The following is a 15,785-nucleotide window of genomic DNA, read 5'->3' on the forward strand; positions in this document are numbered from 1 at the left end:
TCAGAGGCCTAAAAGGAAGAATAACCAAATGCTACCAAGGCCCGTCATGGCTAACTTATTTTTCCTGTGAAAACACGTGTTTGCACAGAGGTCGGAATTACGAGCTGTGTGATAATTATCACACCCTTGCAGTTCTCCCAAGATAAATTCTGGTAGGTCAAACTGCTGAAATTTATCATTGGGAAAAGGCCTGGAAAAAGGCAAAATATGCGGAATTCTGTTTGTTAAACAATGATCCATTTTATGCCTTGTTTTCCTGTTGACAACTCAGAAAAAGTACTTGCTACAATTGAAAAATGCCTCACTGTGGTGTAATGGCTTTTACCATATGTGGTAAATACCCTACCCTATTCCGACACACTTGCAATGAGGCCCTACGGCTAATGAGACAAAATGCACAAAGATTAAGAAACCTGCAACGATACTCCAAGAATGTGAACACGTTATTATAGACAATAAAAATAATTATGCTGGGATGCCAGGACACATCGTACACCAAGGTACAACAAATTTAAATGTATATGATGACAATGCCCAATAATGAAATTATGGGAATGAGGGTGTGGTGTATTTTATGTTTTTAACAAAAACATATTAGGTTTACATATTGTAGTATAGGTAGGGTTTAGAAACGTTATAGTTGGTTTTGTATAAGTAGGGCTTAGAGGGAGGGGAAAATGTTATAGTGTCTGCTTGTAGATATGTGCAATAGTAATGTGTACAATAGATTTACATTTGTATTCGAATTGTAATGTGTTGTAGATTCAATATGATATTTTATAAGGGGGAGTTTGATTTTGAATATGTTTAACTTTGGATTAGAATAGATATACTGTTAGATTATTTATTCTGGCTTTAGATAAGGTTTTACATTTTGGAGTATGTTAGTTAAGGTATGTATAGTTTTTGTATTGTTAATCAAAAAATAATGTTGGTTTTATAAGCAATTCATACTACAAACTGAAATGTTTGAATATTGACACCTGCTGATCTGAATGTTCAGAAAATTGTAAAACTGTTGTAATCTAATAAGCTTCATGTAGTATGATATTTATGTAAAATACAAGTAAAACAGTTATTGTGCAAATTAGTGCTGAAATTTTGTACACGGCATACAGAGGAATTTACAGGCCTAAAAACATTATACAACACAGATAAGTTTACTGAAATTGATTTTAATGTTAGTATACATAATTTGAATTACCAAATGAAATGCAGAAGAAGAGTATGTGTGAAGTAGGGCATAGAAATGGTAATTACCTAAGTCCTTCTTTCTCACATGTCCCTTCTGAGAAACAATTTGATTTTATGATTCTAGATGATCAAATGTATCTTCTGCCAAATCAGATAATCATCTTCCCACTCAATGGAAGCTCTGGCAGCAATATTCTGTAGAGTGGCACATGCCACTATAATTTTGCCAAACATCTCTAGAGTGTAGAGTCGTTACCTTCTGGTTGATCCAATCATCTAAGCCTAGATTTAAAGATCTTAAAGGTTTTTAAAGGCACATAAAATGTAATTTGCGCCACGTAGGCCTGGTAGTGCTCCCTAGGAACACATGACTATCATTAAGTATGACACAATGACCTGGAGTCTCTGCCCTGGGATTACTTATTTTAAATGTATTCTCACTACCAGCACTCCTCTTAGTCTGTGCTATGAGAAGCCTTGATAGTATAGTTGCCAAATCGTGCATGTTGGCAGGCTTCCATATATCCGGTCCTCATCTTTTACAAATCGTTTTATCAAGTGGTTGGCAGCCCTATGTAGTAAGCCAGAGCCTAATAAGGTGTACCGCAAATAAACTGAAACAGTCTGCAGTAAAGATTCCTCATGGTTGAATCACTTCCTGCAGCATTTACAACTTCCAGGAGATCCTCTGCAATCAGCTGAGCATTGAATAGGACTGCATTTTGAGTTCAGGTTCTTGCCCTTGTTGCTATTTACCTGTTGTGAGAGTTCAAATGCTGGTCACCCTCGCAGTGTGTGGCACTGGAGGTGTGTGCTATTGATGTAGTGTTTCTTTCACTGATTGGACCATACTTACACTTGGACCATTTGTCATTAAACTTGACAACCGATTGGGATGTAGAATGAATGGCCATAATATGCGTTAATTGAACCAATTGGAGTAACTCAGCTTATAATAATGTGCAACACACACAACTTTGTAATGTAACGAGACGTCTCCATGATTCAAGACTATTGCTTCAAGCTGCAAAGTCTCTAACACTATGTAATTTACTTATTTATTTACAGTTTTGCAAAGGGCATATGTTGTGTTCATAGATCTCATGTCAAGGAATATTGTGAGGTCACACTGGAATGGGAGTCTTCTGAATGTAGGAGGCAGTTGACCAAGAGTTGACTTGAGAACCACGCCAAATGGCAGTTTAGATTGCAGGAATATTGTTGTTGCATTGAGTATATTCCAGGGATCAAGAATGTCATGGCCGATTGCTTTTCCTGGATGTCCTTGAAGAATTTGATGGCTATGGTGAATATTGAAGATGACGAAATAGTGGTCAGTGAATTATCAGTGGTAACTCAAGGTGGTATTTCTGAGCAAGAGTGGGTGTCAGCTATGAAAAAGACAGGCAGAGTTTTGCAGGTGGTCATTCCTAATGTCACCAAAAGTTGGCCAAGTTCCAAAATATCAGATGCTCATATAGATGTGTTCCGTCATATTGCTCTGGAGTTGTTGGTTGTCCAGGTATTATTGCATAGACTGGATACCTTAGTGGTAACTAGTGCTTTAGATTAAAGTTACTGGAGTTAGCCCATGAGGGATATATTTGAATGGGGGCAACAAAGAGAAGAGGGAGAGATTTATTTTGGTGGGCAGGAATGGACAGGGAAGTGGAACAGTTAGCTAGGCAATGTAGGTTTTGTGCTGCCAGTGACAAGTCTCAGGTTACTGTTCCAAGCCCTACATGTTCTGTTCTAGTGCCAAACAAGGCTTGGCCAAGCTGACCCTTGATATTATTGTTCCTTAAAATGTGATTAGCCGGGACAAGTATAGAATTATAGTGGGTGATCACTTCTCCAGGTGGCCTGGGGTGAGTTCCGTGCATAATATACCTAGATGAGAGATGTGTGGGAGAATGTATTTTTCCATGAAGGCCCACCAGATGAGATTGTCACTGACAATGGACCACAGTTTGTTACAAATGTATATGAACTGTTTCTCAGGGATCTGGGTATTAAACATGTACCTACCTAGTTCTACCATTCTAGGAGCAACGGTCTTGTCGACAGTTGCTACAGAGTAATACAGAAAATATTCCGTTGTCGCTGGTTGGTGGTATGAATTGGATGCAGGAAGTGAAGAATTTGTTTTAGGCAATAAGCACCACTCCCAATGCTGACACCAGGGTATCTCCTTTTGGTTTGTTTAAGGGTAGGTTACCAGGTTCTAAAATAAATGGGTTGTGGATGGAGAAGAAGTTGCCACCTGAACGTTTGTTATAAAGTGTGCATAAAAACAGGTAAATAGCTCAAGATCATTATGAAAGGAAGGGATGTTGTCCATTTGATATTAAGGTGGTTGACATGGTCATGGTTAAAAAACTTTTCAAGAGTGATAAAAGCAGTTCTCGGTTTTACAAAGCCTAAACAAGTGGTTGGAGTGCATGAGTATGCAATAAGATTGGATGGTGGAAAATGTTGAAATAAAGAAAGAATATTGAAGGTATGTGGTGGTAAGTTGTTTTAGATGTCTCCCTGTTTTCAACAGATTTAGATTGTCAAGCCTTCCATTGTCCAACCACAATCTTCAGTTGTCAAGTCTTCCATTGATCAATGGCAAACTTCAGGAAGCTCTATAAGGAAGAGTCCTTTACTACCAGATGTAAGGACTATGTTTTAGGGTGATGAATTTGTGCTAGAGTTGTCAGTCATTCTATGTGTATTTCATGCTGTCTATTATGTCATGTTCTAAGAGGAGGAAGATGTGTTGGGTTTATAGAATCTTACAATGTCATGTCAAGGAATACTGTGCGGTCACATAGGAATGTGAGTCTTTTGAATGTAGGAGGCAGCTGAAGTTGATCCTGCTTCCATGAGGGTTGCTTTGGTTGATGGTTAGAATAAATACATAAAACTTACCTCATGTTGTGTCTGCAGCATCTTTTCAGTAAAAAAGACCCACATGGGTAACAGAGAGCTTTGCTTAAGAACAGTTACAGTACAAAAGCAGTTGAGGTTTTGTTAGGTTACACAGTATGGAGGACAGACAACACGATGAAAGGTGAAAGTCACAATTAGGTAAAAAAGGCAGTTTGTGAAGTAATTCCATGGTCAGAAAACATGGCAAAGACTACAGGGTGACGGCATCCATCTCCCCCTACACTAGGCAGTAATCGCCGATCCTGTTCAGATTAATCTGTTGCACCACATACCAAGACCAAGAGAATCCCTGTAGGACTTCAAGTGGAGTCTGGTCCCTCATCTCATTAGCTCTTGGCTCACTCCCTAACAAAAAAGTATTTTGGCAATGATCTTGCTTACTTTGGTAATTTGAATAAGATAAAGGTGTCTGACATAAACCATAACTTACATAACCTATGTTTTATTTCAAAAATGAAATGTTATGTACTTAACTAAACCTCCAGCTATTTATCATTATGATTTTGGGCAGTGGAAAGATAGTTTCCTGGGGGAAACTGGCATGGTTGCAACATATGATCGCCATTTAAACTTGGAGCCTTAAAATTTCCAGCTAGTACTGTGTGCTTGTGACTATTCCTCTTTGCTTTGTGCCCGCTCATAATCCAGGCTCTGTCTGCAATCTGTGGTTGCTCATCTTTCTGAGTCAATATCCACTGATTCCAAATTTTATCTCTGCCCTCCCTGCATTTTTGTCGAGTTAAAATATACTATGCCTGAGCCTTCCGTCCAGTTAGTCTGTTTCCATTTCCTGGAAGGTACCAAGCAGAGAGCCTTAAACCTGTGCTCTGTGTGTAACTCTAAGCCAGGTACAACTACCCACACTGCCCATCCTTCTAGCCAATAAGTGCCTCATCTTCCACACGGATTCATTCCTTGACACTTTCAGCAGTGATCCAGTTAATGTAAATTTCCATGGTTTTCCACCAGGATAGAAACAGTGACAATGGTGCACTTAGTGCACAGCTATCCTCTGTATTCAAATGTCAATGACATTTAATTAACTGGCATCAGGCCAAGTCAGTCTGTTAACCAATACAGCTCGGTCTCATTAATCCCAGTGAGACCTCGTGTCCCATTGCTTCCACATTGCAGCACTGGCTCTCCTGTCACAGCTGACCGCTGTGGACGAGCCGGTAGAAAGCAGAGTCTTCCATGGTACACAGCACTTGAGGGGACCCCATCTCCACCACCTTCCCAGCCTGCATCACCAGCACCCGGTCGGAGTCCATGATCGTGTCCAACCTGCGTGAAGAGAGAGGGAGGGCAGGGAAGAGTGTAACTGAGAAGTATGCAACTGCACAGGTTATTCTTCATACAATGAGTTATGGAAGCTTTGGTGAAAGAGTTGAGAGTGAGTCCTACTGATCCTCCATCCATGGCTCGATGGCTCTCACTACACAGCTACTGTGACCTGCAGCTGGAGGCACACAGAAGGAGGGTGTGCAGAATCACTGGAAAAATATGGTGCTCCATAGAGGTTTACCCTGTAAGCCCCCTCATCATTTAAACATACAGTGACCCTTGCTTATCACTCATGTAATGCAAAGCAATTGAGTGCTATTCCTTTAAAATAGTAAGTAAATTCATGCTATCTTTTGTTTCGTGTGCACACATGTGAAAACCACAAGTAAATGAGGGCTAGCAGATTGTGTTCACTCTGGGAGTTGTGGAAAGGTATAGACACCTCTAGCAAGGAAGGAGCAGGGAAAGCAAGATGCTGTATGGGCAACAGGAAACACACTTGACACAATAAGGTCTTTTCTGAACAAAATGAAAGTGAAGATAATATACATTATATTACAAAGCATAGACAGACAGTGTAATAACAGTGACAGTATCTAAATAAACCCGGTTTTGTTATATGGAAAAACTCGGTCAAGTTGTGCTCAATCCCTGCTCGTGTGCTCTGCAGAATTCATCAGTGACAGCTGACAACTTCAGACTGTGCTGCAGTAACATACATATGAACAAAGTTACCCTAAGAATTATACACCGTCTTAAACGAAGAACCTGCTTGCCACTCCACCAACATCAAACCATATACTTATGCTGCATTTTACCAAGTTCAAACTAAATTTCACAGCACCCTTCAGCACTCACACAGAAGGCCATGTGACACACAGTGGACCCTCTCACACTAGCACTGCACATCACTCAGACTGAACGCCACAACAACACTGCACCCTAAAGATACCACAGTATACTACTGACAATACACAGTAAGATATCCACACTGTGTCTCAAGGCACATACACCACATCCAACATCCATCATACAGTACCTCACTGCACACACACACTGCATTCCACAGAACCCACTCTGTACTGTACAGCACTAAAAGTGCACTAGACAATACATACCCACACTGCACCTCATCACAATCCCTGCATCCAAAAGCTCTGTGAACAGTTAATTTTACTCTGATGGTCTGCCTGGAAGTATGACGTTCGTCTAGGTGTGCCTTACTTTATAGCAGAAATGATGAGAATGTTGCAAAATGTTTCCATTTTCAATATGATATATATGAATTCACAATTGTAGTGTCTAACAAATTAGAAATGATGGAACCCTTTTGGCTTCAGATGAACTCCTTTGTGGTGTGAAATAAGTGTTACAGAGGAATGCAATGAAGGCTGTTTCAGAAATGTGGATTTGCAGTTGCACACAGATGAATAAAGATGTGTAATACTAAGCTTTGTGTGTGGCGTAGCCCTTTGCGGGTACCCAGGCTGGGGAGGACACTACAACTGCTGATGAGTTAGGGGATAATTAACCCATGGATCGACTGTGTTCTCCTAGAGAGTTTGCAGTGGTCCTAGCAAATGCCATGTATGTTGCAGTTGTAGTGAGGAACCAACGCTTAACGCATGTGGAGTCAAAACAGCAATTTCCCGGTTGCCTGAGGCCTTTGTGTAAGGATTCCTGTTAATCACAGTGCTCGTCATGCGCTGCAATTAACAGCAGTGCATAACAGGCGCTATGATTAACAGGAATACTTTCACAAATGCTTACAATCAGCCGACTGCCTCTCTCTATTGAGAAAAGACATGTAGAAAAACAAGGCAAAAGATAGCTATAAGCCATTCTTGAACAAAAGGTAAAGACTTTTGGAAAGCAGGGGAAGGAATTCCATTTTGTAGGGTTTAACTACAAGAAGAATGTGCCTCACGGGCACCGTTCTGCAAGGAGGTGAGAGAACTCCAGGAACCGTCATCGGGTAGTAAAAGAGAGACGGCTGTGGGCCCCTCATGCCCCTGGTCTTAAGGGGCAATACCTTTAAGAATTTCCCTAGCCAGGCCTTTTTCAAGGTCTCGCCTATAGACAGCCTTTAGCTATTATCGAAGATGTATTGTGGACACAGGGGTAGCCAAAAAGCAAACTAAAATACCCTCCCCCTAATTCGGTTGGTACCTCAAAGGCCTTCAGAAGAGTGAAGCTCGTAAGGCCTGTCCTCCCTAGAGAGGTCCTTTCATCCCTCCTTCTATCTATTAATCTCTCCACCTTTGAGCCTTTCAACCAGTGTCCATTTCCCCTGCCTATTCATGCTCCCATCTGTCTGTCTTTTCATTTAATCCATCCTTCCTTTACCATTCCATTCATCAATCCATCCACCCACCCATCTTTTATCAATCACTCATCCATCCAGATTTCCATCATTTGCTCAATTATTCATCCTTCAATCCAGTCTTAAGTGCACTCACCCATGCAAATATAACGTTACTCTTCCATCTCTCAAACCTTTCACCTTTGTATCAATCCTTTTATTGACCTCTCCTTGTCGCGGTTTCTTCCTTCTTTCCGTATTTCCTATATTTCATTCTTCCTTTCTGCCCTCCCTTTCTTTTTCCCTCCATTTTCCTCATTTTTTCTCCATCTGTTGTGGTTTCTACCCCGCATTTAGAAAAGAAATGCAGCAAGTTTGTATATAGTACGAACTCAACCGAAAAGTATTGGAGCGCTTTACATGATTTATTATTACATATTTTGACTTTGACTGTTCACCTTGACCATTTGTGAACTGTCAATGTGGCCTATCTTCCCTAATTACATTGTTGTCATCCTCAGGATTGAAGCCCTCCTCTCCTCCACATGTCCCCTGACATGTTCCCCACATAGACTGTGTGAGATCTTCATTGGTGTTGGATGGTACACAACCTTAACGTACAGTGAATGAATGCTGCGCTTTGCTGTGGCTTGTCTTACTGCATACCTATGAGGTCACGCAATGGCATGCAAACACATTTTGCATTACCACATTGACATGATTTGGGGAGCTGTTCCACCAGTGCATCATGAATAGTAATACTCTATCACCACATTTTACTTGTACATGTGGCCCATAGTGGCATAGGCGGTCTTGATATGTGTGACTTGTAGGATTGTGTTGCGCATATGCCATGCAGTATGGCGCAAGTATGTAGGCCTACACCAACTATGTATGCACGGTCTCATTCAACCCAAGACTGATATGTCAACGTACTCCTACATATTTGATTGCCATGTGGTCTGTCATGTGCTTGAGAAGTACTTACCAACCAGTTTGCATTTCCCATACGTCCCATTCTGCAAGCGCTCCTTGATGGCAGAATGCAATAAGATGAATGAGTCATGAGCACTGCCAGGGTACTTCCCAAGGACATTTATGACACGTTCATTGAATAGATGTGCGTCCTGTTGCGGTAGATGTGTGATGTTGCAGCTGGAGGCGCAATTTTCACATGGGTACAGTCCATTGCCCCAACACATGTTGAAATCATGCAATGGCATAAAAGCCTTGCTTGTTCTCCTCCTATTGCTGTGCTGTGTGGGGAATGAGGAGTACTGGGGTGTGAGGCTTTTGATGGCATCCAGGACTGAGGGAAGGAACCCTGAGATGGATGCCAGGGATACTCCTGTACCTTGGGCTGTGGTGGGTTGGATAGCTCCAGACACCAGCATGTCAAGAACAGCCAATAGCTTGGTCTGCGGAGATATGATGGTGCAGCACTGCGAAGTTGGCTGCAGCCTTGGTGCTATCTGATGCAGAAGGTGGACAAAGGACTCCTTTCTGAGCCTGTAATGGGCAATGACTTCCTCCTCCCTGTGGTCAATGAGTGTAATACCATGGCAGATTGTCAGCTTCCTTCTTCTGCGCTACCTCTGTGGTGGGGGGGGTGGCTTCCATGGTGCTCTGAGCTGCAACAGTAGTAGATCCATGGCGTGGTTGAGCTTGCCAAAATAATTGGAGTATGTTCTGCTTTTATACCAGTGTCCATGCGTCATTTATATGCCTCAGACTCAGCACCTGTTTTTCAAAAGTTGAGGCGTTTCTGAAATTCCTTGTACATACAGCTGCATAACTTTTGCGATACTTTTTCAGAAGGACACCTACCTTGCAGCTCACTACCAAAAACTGCTATGGCAATAAGAAAAATAGGCGTTAGAAGTGCACAAGTAACACCGAAGGCCTCTAGAGTCACATTGTAAATATGGCACCCCCCAAAAAAAGCCACTGCAGGGTAATTTTTTATTACGATTACTATGTGCACGTGTGGCGTGCTTTGTTTAAGCATGGCGCAGCCACTTTTAGGTTTCGTTTGTGTCTCCCTGCATTCCGAATCCGCATCTGCAATTTTTATTCACCACAGACATGGTGCAGCCTTGTTCCAGTGGTGCCTTTTCCAGTGCTTCCGAAACGCTATTCGTGCCAGTCCTGAGTAACTGTAGTGCTGCTCCGTTCCAGGGCAGTTTCACCTGAGACAAACCTTAGTCCGGTGCTCTCTCGCACAGCCCCTGCAGCTACTCCGAGTCCTGACCCATACCACTGCTCTCTCTTGCTCCTGAGCTTCATCACTATAGCCCACTCACTGTGGGTAATAGAATTTCAATATTATGTCTTAAGGAAAGGGTGCAGTAATACGGGCTGTAACTGGGACACCTTTTTATCACAAAGTCTACAATAATTTCGGCTTTTGTAGCTTTTGCGATGCAAACAGAAACTCCACTTATTAAGGCTCATGGTAATAGAATTCCTATATTAGATCTTAAGGAAAGAGTGCACCCTTTTCTTCATGTTGAATTTGTTTCTTATGTAGGCTACTGCTGGCATAATTTTAAACAAAAATAAAACCATTGACATTTGCAACACCAATAGCTTACATTTTCACTAATGTGAAACCTATTGCATTGCAAATGCTTGTTTGATCCTGTGGCTCCTTGTAAATATTCCTGTAGGTTTTGGTGTGCCATCTGCAGCAGAATGGTTTCAATGGTGACATGAACGTTGTTGTTGATGCTAGTCCAGTCGGGTTAGGCGCAATCTTTGCACAGCAGACAACTGAATGCTCAAATGCATATTGTGGCATTTGCAAGCTGAAGTCTGTCTCAAACAGAACGTGCTTACTCACAACCTTAAAAAAAAGCTTAGCCGTGGTATGAGCTTGTGAACATTTCCATGTATTCCTGTAAGGAAAAAATGTTACGCTGGTAGCTGATCATCAAGCTTTACTGATTATATTTGGAAATCCAAAGGGGGTGTTTCCGTGAGGTGCCTCCACTACCCTCACACATTTTTTGTTTATCATAACGTGCAAAAATCTTTGAGTGTGAAAAACATACAAGTCCATCTGTGTACTGGGGGCAGACACATATGAGAATTTTTAAATTAGGGATAGGAGCACCCAGTGAGTACAGCATTGAAGAGCTGGTAGCTAATTATTAGAACCAAGATATGGTTTGGGGTATGCTCATGATGTTTGTCCCGGTTTAGAGCAGGTTCTGTATTTTTGATGATACTTTTCCAGAGTGCCTATACAAAGTCATGGTACTCCATCCAAGTCGGTTCAGGCCTATATCAACTTGGTTGTAAAAGCAAACACAGTAGCTGCTATTTCGTTTGTGCAGATTATCACTGCCACGAGCCATGATAGCGACATGTTAAAGTTGAAGGATATAATTACACATCGGTCATGGAAACAACACAGTTGACCGCTCACAAGGGATAGTGAATTAAAAAAAAAAATGTTAAGGATGTACTGTACATAATTCAGAATGGAGGTATATTATGAGGGTCAAGAACTCTGATTCCGGAGAGTCTGAGACATAAAATAAGTGGCCCATGAAGGACATGGTGGAATCATTGCCACAAAATGAGCTATCCAAAACTGAGTCTTGTTTCCTTACTTTGATGACAGTGTTGAAAAGGAATTAAGGGCCTGTCATCTATGCAGTTGCCTTTCTACAAATACTATTCACGACACCTTGGACATGTCACAATTCCCAAAACATGCATGGGAGGGAAAAGACTTTATCGGTCCACTCGACAATGTACATCACCTGCTGGTGATTATGGATGAATCCTCACGATTTCCATTAGTTGAAGATCATCCATCTACTAAAACAAAAAAAAACAGTCACTGAAAGACTAGATGGCATCTTCACGACATGGGGTGTTCCAGCCATAGTGAATTCTGACACTGCCCTCCTTTCAATAGTAGAGAGTTCAACGATTTCTTGGAGCATTTGAATATAAAGCAAAGGAGCACACCTCTGTGGCCTCAGGCCAACGGACTTGTTGAGCGTTTATGAGTACACTAAAGAGAGCATTGCAGTGTGCTACTCTCAAGAAGCTTAATTTGAAAACAAAACTGTGTTGAATTCTACCTTGAGAGCTTATCATTCAGCACCTCTCCAGACCACAGGTGAAAGTCCTGCGACATGAAGTTCTGGAGAGCAATGAACACCAAGTTACCTCAATGGACCAATCAGAGAAAGAAAGAGGAAACGACAAATCATGAGAAGGACTTGTTTAACAAACAAAAGATAAGAGTGTATACTGGCTAAAGATGACATGCGTAAAACATCATCTTCAAGAAAGGAGTTACCATGCTCCTACTACAAATGCGGAGAAGAAAATCGGATGCTCTCTTTGATGCAGAACCTGTTCAAGTGGTGTCTACTAAGAGACACATACTGTCTGCCCAGTGCCGTGGGAAGTCTTACCAGAGACTCCTCATTTTAGGCACTTAACTAATCATTCATCAGAACTAATTGTTGAAAGAGAGGCTAGGTCTGAAACATCAGCAACTGCTGTTACCTCTAAACCGCTGAATCAGCTCCTGGACATCTGTTATGACACTTCCCTGTTTCCCGAACAAGATCAGGTCAAACAATTAAACCAGCAAAATCGATTGAAGAAATTTGATTGTAAATGTCTTTCAATATATATTTTGTCAAAGAATTGTGATTTTTATTTAACAGAGGGGGAAATGTAGCGTCTTTCGATCTAAAAAAGATGAAAACTTTTGGGCCCAGGATGAACTCCATAGAACTGACATGTTAGAGCAGAATGTAATGAAGACTGGTTTAGAATGTATGGTTTGCAATTACACGCAGACAAACGAAGATGTGTAATACTAAGCTGTTTGTGTGGTGTATGACTATGAGGGTAACCATTCTGGGAAGGACGCTACAATGACCATTAAACTTAATGGATCTACTTCTATTAAACAGTTAGAGGAAGAAACCTTGGTACCTGTGGGCAATTGTCAGCACAGTTTTATCAACAAATCGTTCGCGAATCGTCTGCTGAAGCACCTGGTCGGTCTTCTGGTCGACGCTCGCTGTGGCCTCATCAATGCAAAGAACCTGTACCACAAGGTGAGAAGAAACATGAGTTGCTGAAAGGTAGCTGTATTTTTCAGTAAACATGGAGGGTAAGAGGCGGGTTCTGGCGTGGTTTAATAGTTCAGCCCGACCTCTGATTTGGGGGAAGACCGTTGGTGTTGGATTTGTGAGTTGGGACTATTCCTGTCTCAGTGATGCACAGATATATTTTGTACCTATACAATGTCAACACTAAACTGCTCGCTGAAGTTGCCCATTATCTTCATCCACTGATCTAAGTAGTTCCCAACTGCTTTTTATTGCTATAACAACTTGTTTACTTCTAGGAACTAGATTTTGTTTTAACTTGGTGAAAGCTCAGCCATAGCTTATAACAAAACTATGGCTTTTCTACCCCCTTTTCTACAATGATAATGATATTTGTCTTTAGCTGACAGAGTAACATTTAAGAGGGGTTCGGGGGGGGGGGGGGGGTAATCGCTCAGCTGGTCTCAGAGAAGATGAAACATGAATAATCCTCAATGAAAATGTGTTTTTGCTTTGATGTAGGGGAGGCTTATACATATTTGGGGAAAGATCCTTTTAATCTATCCACATACCTTAGCATCAGTCAGGAGGGCTCTTGCCAGGCATACAAGCTGCCTCTGTCCTACCGAGAAGTGCTTCCCTTGTTCTCCCACTTCAGAATTCAACCCACCTGCATGGAGATAACAATAGATGCAGAGGATGATGGCAGACCAGTAAGGACAAGCAATAATTATAATTGTAGATAGGTCGCAAACAAAAAATGGTGTCCTTATCCACAGAGTGGTTGTAAGTGATATCAGACAGAGAAGCATGAGCCTTCCACAACGTCACTCAGAGGCCTGATGCAAAACCCTCCATTTTCCTGATGTTGACAGTTTTATTTTTTGAATGACTCCTTAGGAGGTAAATGTGCAGACCCATTGCTCAAGGAAGCATGGACATCCAATACTTAGTCCACTGTTCCCTTCTATTTATCTCAATCATGTTGTATTTATTTAGTGAGCACAGGTTTTTGGAAGCTTCCTAGGTTGCAGTTCCTCTCTCTGTGATGCTTTCAGAAAGTAATAAGATCCACTGTAGAGAGTGGGGTAGCCTGATGTTAATATCCGATGAATAGTGAACAACAAAATTAAGCACCAAGGGATGTACAACTGCATAGTAGTGGCTGTTACTTACAGGTCACTTTGCATGGATAGTGACTTGAACCACACTCACCCATGCGAGCTACCACCTCTTTCAGGCGGACCTGCTCCAGGACTTGGTACAGCTCAGCATCGCGGTGACTGCCCCTTGGGTCCAGGTTCTCCCGGATTGTTCCACTAAAGAGAAATGGGGCCTGGGGAATGATGGCCAGCTTGGACCTGTGGAAACAAGAAGTGAGAGACATCACTTAACTTCAAAGCTTGATTTGATGGAATTGATATGACATTATGGCCAGCATATGGGAAAATAAAATCTGATTGAGAAAGAAAACGTTGAGGAGAGAGGTAGGAACAGAAAGAGAGGGAGAGACTTTCATCCTAACACCCCTATGTGTTCATGTCCGACTTGTCATGCTGAATAAACATGTACAAGTTCAGGAAATGTGCACATTGCACCGTTCACTGATCATGGCGATCTAAGAAGAGCATCTGAATAGGTGAATTCCTTCTTTGACATGCAGAAAGGGAAAATTGTACAGTGACCCTTAGTTACTTTGCCTGGTTGCTGCCTTTAGCATTATCTGTACTGAGAGGGAGTCTGTATCCTGGGTCTCATAGTATTTCTTGTCTATCACACTACATGGAAATGTGTTGGCACTGGACACCGGAAGCACAGATAGTGGCAGGAAAGGTTTTTAGGTCGAGCCTAGAGTCAGCACGCATGCTCTGCCGGACTTGTAGTGGAGTAGGGAATAGAAGCCCCGCCCACTCTTCGTCCATATTTGTCATTGGCTTGTGTCATTGTCCTTCCTACATGCTGGCTTCTGATTCGTAAATAGGTTTGTTAGTCCCTCTTTAGTACTGTCTAGTCTTTCTCACCTTCCATGGCCCTTTTACTTTGGTTGTTACACAGTATCTGTTATTTAGTCTTTAGGCACTATTTTCTTTATCATGTTTTTCTTTCTGCAGGCACGACGTGCTTTGCTTACATTCAGTCTGTGGTGCTTTCTTTACAACCTCACCCTTCCTCCTGTTGGCCATGCCTTCTTTACTCCCACGCCCTCCATACCGTTGTCTGTGTATTCTTTCCCCCGCCTGCCCATCCTTCCTGTCGTCCGTGATGTCTACCTTACCCCGCACTCCCTCCCTTCGATGGTCGGTGGTGCCTACCTATTGGCTACAGCAACTTTTTCATTTATATGTTTTTCTCACAAGTAACACGCCCGCAGGAATACCCCCTCTGGAAAACAGAGCTGACCTCTTATTCACAACGCGTTATTTATTACAGAACGGTAGATTCACAAAGCAGGGCATGTTGCCATTTTGTATGGCACTGATACTGATATTTGCTAGGTCCACTCTAACTGGAAAGGCAGACGTGTCTGATGCGCAATGGTGATTGGCCGTCAATTAAACTTTAGAGCTTAGGCTTTTTCAATGCTTTTAGCACAAAGTACTGGAAGCAGTGAACCCGCTGCCACCCTTTGTACCGAGCAGTGTTTGTCACCTAGTTCCACAATTGTGCAGTGCTCCAAGGGAATTGAGGGGCTTCAGTCAGATGACTCGTTTGTTGAAACAGGGATTTTCAAAGAACATGGCAGGTGGGCGCGGTACATCAACACGCTTTAAAGACAAGCATTTGCAATGCAAAAGGTCTCACATTTACGCGAGTTTAAGCCATTGGCATTGTAAATGCCAGAGCGTTTTATTTATGTTTTAAAAACCAAAACATAAATAAAAGGAAGTCATTTACAATGCCAATCTCAAAATCGCGTAAATAGGAGACATTTTGAATTGCAAATGCGTGTTTTTTTATGGAGGACAGCAATTGAATAAGGA

At 41.9% G+C, this 15,785-nt stretch overlaps 1 protein-coding gene across 2 annotated transcripts in view; it reads right to left on the minus strand.

Moving 5' to 3' along the window:
- Positions 1–1,159: 1,159 nt before the first annotated feature.
- LOC147706825 (ATP-binding cassette sub-family C member 10-like) overlaps positions 1,160–15,785 on the minus strand; it is an 875,391-nt gene continuing 860,765 nt past the window's right edge. For both annotated transcript variants that reach the window (XM_086925960.1, XM_086925959.1), the window contains exons 20-23: positions 14,020–14,165; positions 13,377–13,474; positions 12,686–12,798; positions 1,160–5,415 (exon numbers count right to left, since the gene is read on the minus strand). In XM_086925960.1, coding sequence (XP_086782086.1) covers positions 5,280–5,415; positions 12,686–12,798; positions 13,377–13,474; positions 14,020–14,165 — 493 coding nt within the window. In that variant the 3' untranslated portion in view covers positions 1,160–5,279. The remainder of the gene's footprint in view (positions 5,416–12,685; positions 12,799–13,376; positions 13,475–14,019; positions 14,166–15,785) is intronic.

Source organism: Lissotriton vulgaris, chromosome 6 (genome assembly GCF_964263255.1).
Source record: "Lissotriton vulgaris chromosome 6, aLisVul1.2, whole genome shotgun sequence".
NCBI lineage: Eukaryota > Metazoa > Chordata > Amphibia > Caudata > Salamandridae > Lissotriton > Lissotriton vulgaris.